This window comes from Anabas testudineus, chromosome 7 (genome assembly GCF_900324465.2).
Source record: "Anabas testudineus chromosome 7, fAnaTes1.2, whole genome shotgun sequence".
Taxonomy (NCBI): Eukaryota; Metazoa; Chordata; class Actinopteri; order Anabantiformes; family Anabantidae; genus Anabas; species Anabas testudineus.
The window spans coordinates 4,361,269-4,378,576 of NC_046616.1; the positions used below are offsets into that span (position 1 = coordinate 4,361,269).

Genomic DNA, 17,308 nt, shown 5'->3' on the forward strand with positions numbered 1-17,308 from the left:
TAGCTGTCCCCTTCCATGTCTTTGGACAGTGTCTCTGTTTGCCACCAAGATTTGACATCACACAGTCAAGGTTTCACACACAACCAGCTCAGGGGCCCAAGAGGTCAAGTGGCTGCTCAGGTGTTCAATGACAAAATGTTTCTTATTCTATCATTAGCTGATATAACAGTAAACTGTTTGGACGTCAAGTGCTCTGGTGCGTTCAAGAACACAAGAAATCCAGATAACCACAGAAAACAACTGCGTTGGTTAACAACAGCACTGTGGTCACTGTACTGTCAGGCTGAACCTCATTACTCTACACTGGGTTGAGGGGAATTAATGTAAATAAAATAAAAAAAAAGTTGGAGAGGAAGAAAGACAGAGATGCTGTGTTTTACAATCAGAAGCTGTCACATTAGTACCAGTGGAAATTGCTTTTAATTTCTTTTCACTTTATTTCTTAATTTATTGCAACAATGCTGCATTTTACACAAAATAATGAGAAAAAACATTCCAACACTTTTAAACATTAGCTACATAAAAACACATGTAATCCTAATGGATTTTGAAAATAGCTTTTTCAAAGTAGTTATCTTCACTGCTGTGACATTAACAAGGCACTTTAAGCAGACCATTATTTTTAGATGCAGTTCAACCCCACAGCTCAGTTCTTTAATTCAATAAATGCTTTAGAGCTATAGAAGTGTTATTACAACAGACCATACTGTGGTGCAGTATGTCACAGTTTTAGGACAAACAGCATAAAATTGCACCGATAGTGATTTTCTGCCATCAGACCTGGACACCAATCTGACCTCTGTAATGGTGCAGTTCTTATCAAAATATCTCTTTCACTCTTAAGACTTTATGTCCTTTCAGGGGTGTGAGTCATGGCTTGATGTTTTACTCATGAGAATAATAAATTAAAGCACAGGGTCACTTTTCAAATAGCCAATTCCCTTGTTTCTCTGTCTAATGTGATAATAACTGAATATCTTCTTTGGTTTTGCACTGATGGTTGGACAAAATAAGAAAACTTGTGGTTTTAGTAAAAGAAGATGGGCAGTCTTCATTCTCTTTTCTCGCTAACACAACACCTTCAGGACGTCATTTGTCTTGGGAAACAGGCAAGTATCTAAGCAAATTGAAATGACCCACTAGAATTCAAGATGTCCAAGTAATGTTTAAAGCTGTAAAACTCATTTTCTCTATATATATATATATCATACTTTGCTGCTACTTGCATGTACATGCTACATTTTTTAAGCTCTCCAAAGGTAAGACATCCTTATTTGTGTCACGTTTAAAGTCCACCGTTAATGTACAGTACACCTGACAAAGAGGCACTAGTCTGGCCTGGAGACACCATCAGAGAAAAAATACCCGAAGAAGCTGTTCCATGTTTTTGTGGCAGTATTTTCCATTGACATCACAGTTCATTGGCTGATTGGCGTGAAGAGGAGTTAGTAGTGTGAAAATCGTCCAGACATTGGCTTGTAAACTGTTATGTCAGTGCATAAAGACTTCTTGTTCCTCATCGTCATCATCAGCAGCTGAATTCTCTCCTTCGTCTCCGTTCAGACGCAGTAATGGCATCTTTAGTTCTGGGCCCTTACGGCTGAGCTGCCTTAACGAAGGGCCCTTATCTGATGGAGTATAATTAAAATAAACTGTGATATCATCAAAATTATTATTAACATTAGCATTATTCAAAGCAGCTGTCTTATTATCACCTTAAAGAGGAAGAGAACCTTTAAATATTTAATTGAGATGTTTTTGCTAATATATATTCTAACAATACAAAGAGAACTAACCAAACTTACTTTTGGAATAATATGTCTTGAGTCCCACATGTAATGAAATGCCACAGAGGCACACAGCAAATCCCAGCCAATTAAGCACACTCATTTTGTCGCCCATCAAATATGCTGCCAAAAGCAGAGTGCAGATCTCCTACATGAAAACAAAATGATAAAAGCGCAAAGCAAATGTATTAGACTGATCTGAAGAAAAGCACAACATGAGGTTCTACAAACCTGTAATCCTTTAAATTGAGAAAACTTTATTGTGTTCAGAACCTTAAAATTTATCTCTAATCTAGTTGAGGCTCTTCACCTTTGTAGTCTTCATTTGACTGACGGATTCAGAATCAATGCTACAAATCTACACCAGATTTACCTTAAATATCCCTGATATGGATAACGTAAGGCTAGAGGTTCTGGAGACCAGCAGGAACTCTGAGAAGCCCAAACCAAAGGCCAGTAAGCCCCCGATGCTCAGTTTGAAGAGTGAAGAGAGAAAAGGTGAGAGCTCCGTAACCCTGAATAACTTTTCTGACATACTGAGGCTCAGCCCTGAAGACACAGAGAGAGAGGAGAAGGAGGTCAGAGATGTGTTGCACAGGAAACATTTTACAAGACACTAATAAAACATAAGTCAGGTAATTAGGCAATAATGATAAGGCAGTTGAAATGATTTTCTAATGGTTGCTTGAAGGACTTCTCACTCACAGTTCACATTTTTAAGTCCAGTTACTTGTGGAACTTGTTCAGAGGAAGTCACAGAATCCCAGTGAGACATTATAGTGAAAGCAGCTAAATGAAGTCCAGACATCATTAGGACATACCTTACAATTTTCCTAATGTGACACATCAACAAGGGTGGCATTAGCACTGGATATTTTTGAGTACAAAAATCAATCCCCAGAGGTTTACATAAAATGTATCTTGTTGTATTTATATATTTTTGATGCGTGCAGTAATTTAATTACATTTCTAATGCTTAGAAGTGATTCAAAAGTATGTGCATCTGCAAATAGGGGTAAGATTGACCTGACAACTGGTTGTCACTGTTTAAAGCTGATAAACCATATCTAAATTTTAAATATTGCTTGAAAGACAAAAGACTGGGTGTGACAAACACACGTTAAGTCTAGATCTCACCTTCATTATACAGAAAGAGGGGAAACAGTCCAAGGAACATCAGAGGTTGGAGGTGGTACATGGTGTCTATTGGGTTCTGAAGGCCTGATGGAAAATATATGAAAATAGACTGTGAGGAAGCAAACAGTGATGGTTAACTGTGTCTGTTTATTTATGAATTTATGTGTTTAACCCCTAAAATGTCCAAAACAAAGCAAATGTAACACATTTGTGTTCACAGCACTAAAGGTTGCGTGTATAAATGTATTTATCATTGTGACATTTCCAACACTAACCCAGCTCTGCTTTCTGCATGAGCACTTGAGTGAGAGTCCAGCGGATCCCCCCTAGGAAGGACGCCAGCAGCACCATGATGAAGCCCTCCAGGTTAAACTGGGTAGACTCAAATGTAAACATAAACAGACCACTGGAGATCAACAAGACCACCAGGATCAGGAATGGATTCTGGTTGAAAGGGACACAAAAGAAAGAGAGAGATGAGTGAAAGATGTGAAAGTGAAAGTTGTGACCCAAAACAAACTGAAACTGCTCTTGGGCCTAATATTTCGCTTGGTTGGCGAATGGTGCTAACATTCAAGCCTTAGCAACAACAAAGCAGTCTCAACTGAATAACAATAAAGAGTATGAGGAAATATGTAACCAGGAAAAATGAAACAGCTGAGAGACAACACATCTTGTCCTACTTTTCACTTGATGCTCTACAAAATCCGTAAAATATTAATTATTGCAACCTTAAAATCTTGACTTCATCATCACTATGTAGGCTGTAAATCAGTAAAGGTAAAATAAAATCTACTGACCACAATGAGAACACAGCAATGAGCAACTTCCACACTTTCTCTTGTTTATGTATCCGAAAAAATATTTCCTCTTGTATGCACATAGAGTCTGCGTTAATGATGGTTCATATAATTCTGTGAGTATGAAAAGACCTTTAGGGCATAGTCTGAGGTTAAAACAAAAACAAAAAACTGTCACTTACTGGCTCCTCTAGTTTAAAGACCAGGGAGAAAAAGAGGATAAAGAGCACTGCTGAGGACTTGGTCATCGTGTACCTTGAATGACACAAAATATCAGCCTGTTAATACAACAGAACATTTCAAAAATTGGCCATTGATAACCTGATCATATTGTGTTATACTGCATCTTGAAATGGAAATTAAAAACCTAAGCCGCAAACTTACAAGCTAATAGTGATGAAGAGAAAGCTCCAGTTGGAAAGTCCGATATCAAGTGTTGTTGCAAAAGCTGTGTAAGACAAATAGCATTTATAATATTATAATATTATAGCTGTTAAATGTAAATGAGGATGTGAAAACTGTAATTTAAGAAAACAGAAGATAAAAAATCAATTCTAAAGTATCAGCACAAAATCTCTGCTTTTTCTTTTTCTTTTTTTTTTTTTTACAACTGAACTGGTTCTGCGACGTAATGTTTATATCAACATGTACTTTGGTCAAAGTATGCTTTGCTGAAAGCTTAATCAGCCAGTGAACATGATAACAGGTCACAGTCAGGGCTTTTCTCTGAATAATTTGTGCACTAAAGTCTTGCCTGTGGGAGCCACTTTGAAGAGGTAGTGTCTCCAGCTCAAAATGATTCTGGGCTTCCCTGTCCAGCTCTGTATGGCCCGTCGCGTCAGGGCCGACAGGCAGAAGTTGATGGCCAGGTGAACTAACGTCATGAAGAGGGGGTAATGGAAGTCCTATAAGAGAAACAGACAGGATCATTTAGGATGGGAGGGGTAGACTGCACAGTGTCTCAGGGTTTTCTAAGCATCATAAACAGCAGGGAGAGGTTTTAAAAGCAAAAGTATGTGAAAGTATATTGAATTATGAAATTAATACATGCAACACTCGTTCACGTGCTGTGAACAGTTCAATTGTTATTCCACCAGTACACAAAACATTTTCCCAGTAGCACTGTGAAGTGTCAACCAGTTATTAAAACACGGTGGTCATTAAGTTTTCCACCATAACTCTGTATGTTTAATAAATGTGTTCAATAACGACATTAAAGATCATGAAGGTTTGTGTGTCATTAGCTTAGAAATGTTGTATTTGTTGACATATGTGACTTTGGCAAAGATCAGATCACAAAGAAGAAACAAGGAAACTACACTTTTATTGCCACTGTGAGTACAACACTTGAGTAAATGAATGAAAAGTGCTATGAACTCCTTCACTTACCTTCATGAGCCATTTATTGTAGAAGGTGATGCCTATAGAGAAGACGTAGTAGAGGAGAACTAATCCAACAGTGCGAAGCACTCGGCAAAGCTGGACCCGGCACGCCATAGAGGGCTGCCAGGATCCGATGTGTCCAGAAAACCCAGCTACTGTGGAGAGGTCATCTCCAAACTGAACCTGCAGTCCTTCCTATCGCCCATAGCTGACAGCTTTAGGAGAAGACACAGAGGAGGTGGAGAGAGGACGATAGCAATACCATGGTTAGACTTTGGTAACACGTGTGCACACAGTGATCTAACAGCTGAGCAGGAGATATCAGAGCAACGTTAGCTTAATGCCAACTTAGTGTTAGCGCAATAAGTTCAACAGCCACCGTGGGCTAATTAGCTGTGTTAAAGCACGTCGGCTGCTAAGTTAGCCTAATGTTTTAGACAGTTAACGAGCTAACAAAATATCTGAACAGGACTAGGTTTGTTTATTACTGTTAATTAAACACCACCGGCTAACGTTAGCCACTATTAGCTGATAACTTCCCCGGAAGCAAAGGTAACGGTAACGTCAGTGCTCACCAGATGGTTGTTTGGCTAAGTTTGACAGATCCGACTGTGTCCTGGGCTAACTAGCGTTACCTCTTTAGCTGCCATCAGCCTGCCACGTAGACCGTCGTATTGTTGATATAGGTTAAACAGAGAACTTGAAGCTAAATAATATTTTCTTAGGGGACAAAGTGCGCTCGACTCTTACAACTGGTGACAGCGCGTCCCCCCCGTGTACGTGTCGTTTTCGTTATGACGACAACCACATACTGAACTACTACGACCAATTTATCTATAATAAATGGTAATAATTACTTGTCACATGCAAATTACCCACATTATGGTCCAACGCTTTCTTTTAATTGTCACGATACCTTCTTTAATTCGGCGCCCGCAGAACCCACATTGAATGAGTTTGATTTGAAAAGTGTTTCAGTTTTGTGTTTGGTTTCTGCTGCTCGATGTTTTAATAAGATAATATACACCAAATGCAGAATAAAATAATAAATATGTTGGTTAAATAAGTTGATACATACGTGAATGCAGCTCATTTAGGATGTTTGAAGCGTGGAATCCACGTTCACGAGATTGTGTTAAATTGGCATAATTTTGAGCGAAGTTTGGTTGACAAACATTAAAGCACCTCACAGGAGCGAGTAAAATAACAAAAGAAATATGACACTTAAAACACCTCTGTAATATTGACTTTACATGTTAATTAGCCATATTATGTAAACTTTGCGGTGTTTGTGGTAATAATAGGACCTCTTTTGTAGCGGAAAATAGAAATTCACCACAAGGGGCGGTATTTTAAATCTTACCTATCAATTACTTCCGGTGTCAAAGAAACTGAAGCGGAAGTCAACACAAACCGAGCATTGTTGTGATCTGAAGCTGAGCTACCAGGTGATGTTTAATTGTCTGTAATTAGGTTTAACACGACAACATTGCTGCTGTTACTGTTTCTCGCACATTTTGACGCACACCCGTGTGTTTTTTATTCAGCAGAATGGCGGACGAGGAGGACGAGACTGGCTTCGACGACGAGCTGGAGGACGGATCCAGCGGAGTGGACGTCGGCCACGGCAAGAGGAAGAGGCTCTTCTCCAAGGAGCTCCGGTGCATGATGTACGGATTCGGAGACGACCAGAACCCGTATACGGAGTCTGTGGACATCCTGGAGGACTTGGTGATCGAGTTTATCACGGAAATGACCCACAAAGCCATGTCTATCGGGCGCCAGGGCCGCGTCCAGGTGGAGGACATCGTTTTCCTAATTCGCAAAGACCCCAGGAAGTTCGCCAGAGTGAAAGACCTGCTGACCATGAACGAGGAGCTGAAGAGAGCCCGGAAAGCTTTCGATGAAGCTAATTATGGCTCGTAAACACTCAGTGGGACAGCTTTTTATTTTCCATGTTTGACCTACATCTTATTTGACAGTTCATTTGTTCATTTCTGGCGCCTGATGTGGCACTGTTGAAATAAAGTAACTGAAATAACTACGTTGAAGATGGTTGTTACCTCACACCTGACGTGGACATTCACATGCAGCATCCAAGAAAGGCCAGAAATTGGCTTCTGTAGAAAGGGGCCTGAAGGTGGAGTTTTATTTTTAAAGGTGTTTTTAAATACAGGCTTAAAAGAGGTGATGTAAAAAGCAGTTATCCAGATGTGGTTTAACAGTATCTTGTATATTATCTATATACAGTATAGACAGCCAATCATCATTTGAGTACCAGAATATCCAGAAGTGACTGTTTTTTAGATCTTGGATCTTTGTAGATTAATGGCTCAACAAAACCAACACACTTTAAATTGAGTCAAAAACAAAGATCCTAAAATTTCACATAACCCTAGAAAGTTCATCTACAGCATTTACCACACTTCAAAATAATATGATTGGAACTGTAGTTACAAAACCATTTTGAAACTAACTAAATATGTGTTTCCAGCTTCTTCAGTGTGGATATTTGCATATTTTTCTTTTAGCTTTCCAAAATGGCAGACTGAGTGTTGCTTGAGAATATTAAGACATTTGACTCTGAAACTACGATAGATGTTTTTTGATTTTATTTTTTTTTGTCTGCTGAACCTTGAACTTGTAATCAAACTGTGTGATGACAGTGTAATCAGGAATCTATAGCTGGAAGTTGTGGCTCTAAAAGATGTCCTCTCCCAATGTAATCTGAAAATTTTGTCGGCCTCTGTCGGCACTGACTTCAGGTTTGACTTTCAAATATTTAGTCTGAGTGTTTAGCACAAATCAGGCCATAAAGACAACACTAGCTGTTGTTCAAACACAATGGACAAAAAAGAAACAAACATTTTATTAATATTCCTCAAAACAAAATTTTGTACAAACCTTAAATATGACAGACCAACTACAAGTGAGTATGTGTTAGTTCATTTATTCTCTTCAAGCATAAAACTTCTTTGTACAGTGAAGTGGTTGAATGAATTGGTCTAAGCAGCAGATAACAGGCTGCCAATCTATCTAGACTACATCTAGATCAGAGCTTCACCAGCAGAGGGGGGGTCACTGATGACATGTTACGCCATGTATACTGCAAAAGGTGTGTGCAGTGAATATCCATGTTGCACCCTTGCCGTCCTGTCACATGGTACAGTGTCAGCGCAGCATCCATTGGCTGCATTCACGAATACGCTGGGGAAGAGAGTATCCCAGCCAGCGACCCCCACCGGGTGCTCTAGCTGTCTGCTGAGGATGACTATAAGGTTGGAGAAGAAGAGAGGCAGTGAACCAGGTAGACGGGAGGGGGAAGGAGGAGTAGTTTGAGTGGATCAGTGGGTGGGTCCAAATGTGTTCAGAGTGGGAGTTCACAGGGGGGAGGAGGAATGTCCATGAGTCTTTCTGGTTTTACTGCACATTCTCCATCATCTTGAGGAATTCTGGAAAGGAGAAGGGAAACGGGACACGTCAGTGACCATGATAGTGCCACAGACACAACCCAAGTATTTTACTACTAATTAATAAGTGAAAACACGCTCGTCACCATCAACGTACCGTCAAAGTCCAGCATGCCGTCGTTGTTTTTGTCTCCATCCTTCAACAGCTCATCAATCTCCTCCTCTGAGATGGACTCGCCAGTGCTGCGGATGATGAGGGCGAACTCCTCTCTGTCGATGTAGCCGTCAGCGTTCCTGAGAAAAAGACAGGAGATTGTAAAAAAGATAAACCATTATACAAGAAATAAAATACTGTCTTCATGTCATCGATATATGGCATCACGTTGTGTACAACAATAGTGGAACCGTACTTGTCGAACACACGGAAGCACTCTGCCAACTCTTCCTCGCTCTTGCCGGCCTGGTCCTCCTTTAGCAGCCTCACCATCATGACCAAGAACTCCTCGAAGTCGATAGTACCGCTACCTGAAGTGTAAGAAGAAGCCACATGATTGATTAGCAATTACCTTAATACCCCACGTTTCCAGTGACAGGTAACAGCGCGCTCCTCTTTGCGCACAATTTTACGCACGAACCACAGTAAAAAGAAACAACGGTGCGCACTGATCCAAATTCATGGTGGGTTATGGAGGATCATTCGGTCTACTGGCTTTGTACACATGACTAGGGTCCTAAACATAATTTGTCACAGAAGATGTTGGTTCCAAATAGAGTCGTACTTATTTATTTATTTTCTTCTTTACAATGGGGTGGAATTAACGTGGTGTTAATAGCCGTAGTGGTTTATTGCTTGTGCGTAAAACTTTTATTGCGCACGAATATTCTAGACTATGTGTCACTGTCAGAGATAGATGTCCTGGCTCACCGTCCTCATCGACTTCCTCGATGATCTCATCCAACTCCTCTCTTGTCGGGTTCTGGCCCAGCATCCTCATCACGGTACCCAACTCCTTGGTGCTGATATCACCGCCACCGTCAGTGTCGAACATGTCAAAGGCGGCCTTGAACTCTGGGGAAATCAGAGTTGAAAGAATGTGGCTCGTTACTCAAAGACTGTGTTCCCTTCTCTGCTGTTTCTACATGTGTTATGAGCTCATGAGTAGTAAATGATAAAGTAGGACATTTATCCTGAATACAAAAGCTTCTACATTTCTCTATTATCAGAAAAGCCCTGATGAAAATCTGCCTTAGTGTGAAGAGTGGCCTGTTCTGTCACCACTGCGCTGCACTGAATTCCTATGTTCATTAAAGTAATGAAATGATCTGCCTCATTCTGAAAGTGAGTTAAATGGAGTTAAAGGTTTCATCTTTAAGGTATGATAACAGAAAACAACTAGGCCGCTCATTATTTGGACAGTAATCTATTACATTACTAGTTTCTGGGCGAAGTAACGCGTTACTGTAGCCTAAACTCACCAGCCAGCATTTCCTCGCTCAGGTAGGAGCGGGCCTCTTGCTGCGCGTCAGTCTGGAAAAAAGCAGAGGCCACTCCGTCACTTCATCATTCATTTCATTTACATCGGTTATTCCAGTTAAAACCCCGAACCTCGCCTTAGGGCCACATAGGCACTTAATGGTGACAGTGGCCATTTCCAGGATTTATTATTATCTATTATTTATTTAAAAAGAATATTAGAAAATGACTGGTTATGTTTAGATATCATCAACATTTGTACACGGGAGAATAAAACCATTACGCACTAAACAGACGATACGGAACCAAGATTGTGTTGTGTTTTCTTCGTTCTAATTAATCTGTTAATCATGCTTTGATAAGTTATGTGTTGTAAAATAGAGGCTTAATGGCTGCGTGTCAAGAGCATTCCTGAGCTTGCTGAGAATTACTCCGGCTATTTCAGGATCAACACATTAGGTTCACTGTATATGGCCTGCAGACATCCAATCCCGGGGAATTTGTCGCCTAAGCAGAATCCGCACCTTTGCAGCTGACAGCCATCCTTCTTTCAGCACCAAATCTTAACTTTGTACAATAATTAAGAGCTGTTGGAAAAATAACTGGCTAAACTATACAACTCTGGATATTTAATTAGAATTACATTAAGATGCAACCAGAATCTGTTAGAATATTAAAACTGAATTGTTGTAGTGAATAAAATAATTTATATATTTTGCTGTTTTAAGGGAAGTCAGAAGATGAAACTCAAAGAAACATGCTTCTCAGTAAGTCAGTTGGTTTTTTACAGTTTTACATGCCTTTATTACTCAATCACTAAACATCTAATTCACAGTTTATACCTTATCATGGATTAATAAATAAAGGCTGATTGACCAGTCAACTTGTAATAGTTGAACTACTCATTTGCACATATAATTGGTCTTACCATGTTTGTGGATTAGCTTTTCCCCCCCAAATATCCAAAGATAAAAGCCCAAAGGAGTGGTCAATCCGTGTGCACCCCAACAGAGAGAATAGACGTCAAGTGAAGGTTCAGACACACTTTAAACGGGGCAGCCAGGTCCCGCCCCCTGCCTCTCACAGGCCTCCAGATTTAGTATCCTGAACTTTTAGGGTTCTGGGGCCAGGGTAAGCCAATCACACTTTGGAGAGGAAAGCTTTTATTTCTTGTTTTGAAGTTTAAGAATGTAAAAGAAGTAAAGGAGTTTTTTTTTTTTACAACTCTGGGTTCTAGGAACATCTACAGGAAACAATGGAGATGCAAAACAAATATGACAAAGCTGTGGGGAGAATGGAAAGGTGCACAGAATAAGTCACTCTCTGTCAGTCAGTGTGTTAGAGCTGAGATTATCACAGGTGTGCTCTAAAAAAGAAGTGTGGCATATTATACGTTTCAGAGTTCATACTGAAAAGTAATATACACCTAAAAATCAATGGGTTAATTAGGTTACTCTGCATAAATGGTCCCATAGCAACTTTCAGGAGTGGTCACCTAAAATAACTCAACTGAAATTTTAATAAAATGTCAAAACAATTAATAAAACCACGGATCTTGCAGCTTGTCAGTGCAAATTGTTAATTTGGGCCTTGTAAATATATGAGAGCAGACAAGGAAGATGAGCCAAAGATTTTAAAGTAGGTTACTGGTTTTGTGATGATGGTGTTTCAATCTGGGTGTGTAACTCAAAACCAGGATAAAAATGTTGTGGGGCTGGACCCCAATCTCATCCAACACTCAACCCCCTGGTAGTCGTGCCTTAAATAGCAGCAGATTTTAGGCTGCGACTGGACAGGGGTGTCAGGCACCCACACATCTCAGTCTCACGTCGCCTGAGCAATGCAACCTGGTGCTCCTTAAATGGTGGACGGTTCCTGAAGGGTGGGCCCAAGGTGAGAGGCAGGAGAGGAGGATAGGGTGCAGAGGAGAAGATAAGCCACAAAGAAGGGGAGGGAACATGAGGGGCTTGAAGGGTATAAACTCGGAGAGAGATCTGCATTTTCCACAAGGAGAATTAACTCTGTGACTGCTATCACCTTATTGATTTCTGTGTTTGGACACCGCTGCTTGTAGATGCATGAGCGTTATTAGTGGAGATCAATTTGAAAACTGATTACTGAAAGGTTCCTCAGATACTTTATGACAGTGTTTTTGTGTTAAATGAGACAGGGATGTGTGTAAATAGAGGATTTTTAAAGGGCAGCATGATGCTACTTTGAAGTGAGGACTGGAATATGGAGATAAGACCACATGTTGTTAAATAAATGTGCGTGTAAAGGGAGGATGTGCGCATGTGCATGTGCTTATGTGTCCTGTCTATGATCCCTTTAAGTGTGGCTACGCATGTGATTGTCAGGCTCAGACAATGAGACAAACATTAGAAGTGTCAGGCATGCATAGCACAAAAATCTGCAAAGATGAACAATAAGCAAAGTGAGAAATTATTTGATTTATTTAGAAACCACAGGACAGGGTGAAGGAGAGATCCAGTTTTGCGGAGGACGAGGAGGAGGATGGGGGTTATAGTTAGGTGGTGTAGCATTTCTGGAGAAGCAGCAGCTGCCACTGCCAAGGGGACAGCTGGGTGGCCTGCACAAGGAAGAGGCAAAAGGGAATGCGCCTTCGTCTTAAAAGGTTTGAACGGATATTTATAGATATCCTCAAAAAGCCCCCTGGGTTACATGTGAGAGGGGTGGGGGTGAAGACGCTTGTGTCCATTTTGACATCTCTGAAACAACATCACAGTCGTAATCGTAGAGGGGTTTGTAGTGTTTAGAGTTTCCTGTGAGCAGATTTCCCCCAGATAGCAGGCTTTATATGCTCTCTGAGGAAGGGCCACCGAGGAATGTAGTGCTGTCTTGATTACTGGACGTTCTCCATCATCTTCAGGAACTCTGGACAAGCAGAGGGAATCAATCAGTCAACCAACCCACCACTGATTCATCAGACTGACTGAATAGATCAATAAATGAGTCTATAGGTGCAGATCATAGACAAAGCCTGCACATTAGACACACATCACAGAGAACAAATTACGTTATGTAATGAAATTATGTAGATGTAATGTAGAAGTGAACAGCAGTGGTTTTACCCGCTCTCATCAGCCCCACTGTGGTTGTACTGGGTTTGTGTATAACTGTATCTCTCCTCTGAATAAATCTCCCAGCTCACTGGTAAATTGTTTTTGATTTGATGCGTTTATCCTTCACTTTTAGACCCTGAGCGATTTCAAAGGGATTCTATACATTAAATTATTCAAATAAAAACATCTAATCAATGTAATTAGTTTGCTTTGGGAACGTGTTTGTGAATGTTTTTTTTAATCCGTAACTGACTTTCACAAGAAAGAAAAGTAGAAAGGTAGAGAGAGACTGACACCACTTAATTTATATGTGACTAATAACAGATGCTTACTGCAGCTTAGCATAAAGACTAGAAACGAGGGGACGCATATACCAGAGCTTACCCATCAACACAGAGCGTTTTTAGACCTCACTTAAATACCTCCAGTATATATGCTAAGCTAAACTAACAGGCTGCAGGTTCCAGCTTCATATTGAATGATAATTTCCTCATCCAGCCGTCCAAACCCACTTAAAAATATGTCTTGCTTTTCCTCCAATCACTGAAAAAGTTGTTAGTTGATGTGAAAGTCGAGTCTGACAGTATAACTAACAGTACTAAAGGCACCGTGTCATCTACAGGCTTAATCTTACCATCAAAATCAATCTTTCCATCTTTGTTTGTGTCTGAATCTCCAAACATCTCATCGATATCGTCCTCTGTGACTGCTTCTCCGGTGAGGTGGAGGATTTCTCCAAACTCCTCTCGGTCAAGAAAGCCATCTCCGTTTCTGTGGATGTGAATTAAATTATGTGAAAACGAACCTCCTGCCCTCCAGCGTTCACTCAAACAAAACGAGAACATAAAAGCTATTTTTTAAAAACTCTGATAAACAGTTTGTATCCAGAGGGGTTTCTTATGTTATTTACATAAATATTATTATATCTATGTGTAATATAATTGATGTGTTTATAGACTTATGTCGTACTTGTCAAAAATACGGAAGCATTCTGAAAGCTCCTCTTCACTCTTTCCAGCTTGATCCTCCTTTAACTGTTTCACCATCATGACCAAGAACTCCTCAAAGTCAATGGTACCACTACCTGAGAAGAGGAAAAGTGGACGAGTGAAGACGGAAAAAGGTGGAAGGAGGCGACACATGTCCCATCTCTACCTGAAACACTGAATATATTCTTTTTTTTAGCATTGGTGCTTGAGATGAAGTTCAGCTTCCCTGTTCTGTTGATTTAGGGCCACAGTCATTACCCATTAGCTGTTCCGCCTCTTCTGGACTAAAAAAGGATGAATCCACTTAAAAACCAGATCAAACCTATGTTTGATTAGTCACTGATCTCACCATCCTCATCTACTTCTTCAATGATGGCATCCAACTCCTCCCTTGATGGGTTTTGACCCAGCATCCTCATCACAGTACCCAGTTCCTTTGTGCTGATGTCACCGCCACCATCAGTGTCGAACATGTCAAAGGCGGCTTTAAACTCTGAAGAACAGAAATGAAATAGTTCAAACTCACGCAGGCAAAGGAAATAACAGACAAGTTATTGTGCAGTGTACACAAATAACTTTTATTTGCTGTATTTGATGGAACTCATTCAGTCACTGTGACCCGAAAATTAAAGTTTTATATAATATTAAGTACAGAATGGAACAAAAAGTCATTGGCGAATGAAATGACCCATGTCTAGCTACTTGTTTACACTAAAAAAGAATAAGATTTCCATATAATTATGTACATTTACTGTGGAGGACTAACCTGCAATCATCTCCTCAGTCAGGAAGGAGCGGGCGTCGCTTTGGGCGTCAGTAGGCTGTAAAGTAGACAATGATATAAGGTGGGCAAGTGGGAAGTGGAATGATGCAGCAATTGGTACAGTCAAAGAGGATCAAGTCATGTTCATTATCACTAAAAAAATCACACATTTGCAGACTGCAGACTGGCACAGAACAAGTTGTCATAAGAACTGATTTGTGCATCTGCCCACAGCGGTCTGACAACCTGTCAGTTTATATAGTAACTCATTCTATCTGCCTCTCATCAACCTAGTGGGCTCCAGAAAATACCTTGATGCGTTGAAGGTAACAAAACATTTAAAAATAAATTCCCATTATATGTTTTGGACAATTTCTAGTGGTAAGAGGTTTGTCTGAACTGTAAAATACATGCTGAAACCGGTGGTTTGTGCAAAACACGAGTTGGATCCCTCCTCCTTATAGTTAAGCCCCTTTTTCCATAGAGCTAGAGAAAACTGAAAGAGAAGCCTCAAGCCAAAGACAGAACTATCACTGACGAAGTGACAGCCAAGGACTGGAAATAGCCTGATGTCAGGTAAGAAGTCATGTTTAATCCTCCGCCAGCTGTCTGCACTTGTTATGGATGGTTCTTAAAGGGGAAGGCCACTCAAAAACATGTTTAGATTGTTTAGTCCATATTTCTGAACAGAAACAGTGTAGTTAAAATATTATATTGTGTTTTTACACAGAATTCATTTTTAATAATTAAATCTGCCTAAATAAACCTGCTGGATTCCCAGTTTGTCCCCACACCCACACATCAAGCTCAGTAGTGTCACTTTTAATTATAATGTCATACATCTAATATCTCTTTTTCATTTTGTTTACAGTGCAGAAATATACAGCAAGATCAGTTCTCGTCATAAGCACTACTTTTGGTTTTGTAAGATGAACAGTGTTAAGAAATATTAAATGAGAGGTATCGGAGCTAAAATGAAACAAAACTTTTAAAAGTGTTTTACCCTAATTGTTTTATAGGCCACTGTTCCTCAGCAGTTCAGGAGGTTAGTAAAACAGTAGCTGTTCTGAGATGTGGGAGGTCACACAAACCCAGTCAACAGTTCACGTTGAAGCTATTTAAGTTAAGGTGACTCCTGGGAGAGGATTTGAGAGGGATTTTCTCAAGGTGAACGCCCTAATTTAGGACACTCCGAACAGGCAGCATGTCCTCTCACTTTACTCTAACTCTCTAACTATTTCTATCTTTAGTTTCTCTCCGTCCAATTGAAATAACAATCAGACTGAGTTGAGTTACAAAGTGATGCAACAAAAAGCAGCGTTTAACCAAACAAATGGCAGTAGAGGAGTTACAGAAGTGGACTGCAGAAGTTTACAGTAGCAGGTTATCAGTAAGAACAAATACCCTTTTCTGACTCTCTGCATTATAAATACACAAACAGCCAAATTAAATATTCCATTAGTCCAAGAAATAAAACACCACTTGAACAGAAATCCAGCTGATTATCCAGCTGTGCTGAAGATGAGGACCTGCTGGATGACTCCAGATAATAAACTCCATCTTCATCCATCTTGTGCTTGATGAAAACAAAAGCAAATCCTCACGGATCGTTATTGTTTTCCTGTTGTACCTCCTCAGTTTTTGGTTTCTTACCATGGTGGCAGGTTGTGCCGAGCAACAGTCACCAGTGAAAACAACAGAGGCTGGGGAAAGACAGTCTTCCTCCTACAGAGTTCAGACAACACTGTGGCTTTACTCCTCCATAAGTACCCTCTCGTCCCAAGAGACTTTTACTAAAAATGATCAGGGTTGGGCAAGAGACCCTCTTCTCAGACAAGAGCCAGCCAATCAAATCCAACTTTAGTTTGTGCCCTGTTACAATCTCCTGATGGACATCCCCTTGTGTGGCACACTCCAATCTCCCATATTTAGATAACAGACAAGCTCAGGGACATTTATAAAAAAAAAAGAAAGAAAGAAAGAAAGAAAACACCGTGCAGGCACCAGGCAGCTGGAGGTTATTTTGGCAGAGGATCAACTGGACATCTCAGTGGAGATGGACACTTGATTTCACATACTGCATGAGAATCAGAGTGCATGCATACTTACACACATCACACACACAGATTAACACCATGCTGCATGCACAGATTCAATACATCTTTCCCAGTGTCTGTAACCCCATCTATCTGCCTGTCTCCCTGTCCTCACTGCTGCTGACTTGCCCTTGCACTTATGACATCTGTAACATTAGAGGCGTGCAAATGGACTTGTGATCTGACAAAGCTGCACTCCATCTTTAACTATTTTAACAACAGCAGGACTGAGCAGAGTGGATGGTGGGAACGTTTTCAGAGAGAAGCCTGAAAAATGACGATGAGCGCGATGGTGAACATGCTTGAAAATCGACAACTGATCTATTACAGCAAGAAGTGAAATCACAGAAAGGTTAAAGTTCTTATTAGCAAATGCTGGAGTATTT

At 40.3% G+C, this 17,308-nt stretch overlaps 4 protein-coding genes across 7 annotated transcripts; 1 reads left to right on the forward strand and 3 right to left on the reverse strand.

The window, feature by feature from the left end:
* Positions 1 to 412: 412 nt before the first annotated feature.
* On the reverse strand, positions 413 to 6,412 carry slc35c2 (solute carrier family 35 member C2). 3 transcript variants are annotated; one of them, XM_026367407.1, is made up of 10 exons: positions 6,186 to 6,412; positions 5,114 to 5,322; positions 4,479 to 4,629; positions 4,109 to 4,172; positions 3,907 to 3,979; positions 3,200 to 3,368; positions 2,925 to 3,008; positions 2,161 to 2,336; positions 1,806 to 1,935; positions 413 to 1,628 (listed from the first exon to the last, which is right to left on the reverse strand). In XM_026367407.1, the coding sequence occupies exons 2-10, from the start codon at positions 5,219 to 5,221 to the stop codon at positions 1,492 to 1,494; spliced, it is 1,092 nt and encodes a 363-aa protein (XP_026223192.1). In that variant the 5' UTR covers positions 5,222 to 5,322; positions 6,186 to 6,412; the 3' UTR covers positions 413 to 1,491. The 3 variants fall into 3 exon arrangements, with proteins under 3 accessions (XP_026223192.1, XP_026223191.1, XP_026223190.1); XM_026367406.1 differs by lacking the exon at positions 6,186 to 6,412 and adding an exon at positions 5,743 to 6,123; XM_026367405.1 differs by lacking the exon at positions 6,186 to 6,412 and adding an exon at positions 5,683 to 6,123.
* Positions 6,413 to 6,465: 53 nt separating this feature from the next.
* On the forward strand, positions 6,466 to 7,149 carry taf13 (TATA-box binding protein associated factor 13). 2 transcript variants are annotated; one of them, XM_026367412.1, is made up of 2 exons: positions 6,466 to 6,555; positions 6,658 to 7,149. In XM_026367412.1, the coding sequence occupies exon 2, from the start codon at positions 6,659 to 6,661 to the stop codon at positions 7,031 to 7,033; it is 375 nt and encodes a 124-aa protein (XP_026223197.1). In that variant the 5' UTR covers positions 6,466 to 6,555; position 6,658; the 3' UTR covers positions 7,034 to 7,149. The 2 variants fall into 2 exon arrangements, with proteins under 2 accessions (XP_026223197.1, XP_026223196.1); XM_026367411.1 differs by having other exon boundaries at positions 6,468 to 6,555; positions 6,655 to 7,149.
* An 892-nt stretch (positions 7,150 to 8,041) lies between these two features.
* On the reverse strand, positions 8,042 to 11,027 carry tnnc2 (troponin C type 2 (fast)). The gene is made up of 6 exons (XM_026367410.1): positions 10,920 to 11,027; positions 9,994 to 10,045; positions 9,443 to 9,586; positions 8,928 to 9,042; positions 8,675 to 8,811; positions 8,042 to 8,559 (listed from the first exon to the last, which is right to left on the reverse strand). Exons 1-6 carry the CDS (start codon positions 10,920 to 10,922, stop codon positions 8,528 to 8,530), a joined length of 483 nt encoding a protein of 160 aa, XP_026223195.1. The 5' UTR covers positions 10,923 to 11,027; the 3' UTR covers positions 8,042 to 8,527.
* Positions 11,028 to 12,426: 1,399 nt separating this feature from the next.
* On the reverse strand, positions 12,427 to 16,612 carry LOC113167059 (troponin C, skeletal muscle-like). The gene is made up of 6 exons (XM_026367408.1): positions 16,480 to 16,612; positions 14,830 to 14,884; positions 14,413 to 14,556; positions 14,044 to 14,158; positions 13,709 to 13,845; positions 12,427 to 12,886 (listed from the first exon to the last, which is right to left on the reverse strand). Exons 1-6 carry the CDS (start codon positions 16,480 to 16,482, stop codon positions 12,855 to 12,857), a joined length of 486 nt encoding a protein of 161 aa, XP_026223193.1. The 5' UTR covers positions 16,483 to 16,612; the 3' UTR covers positions 12,427 to 12,854.
* Between the last annotated feature and the right edge of the window lie 696 nt (positions 16,613 to 17,308).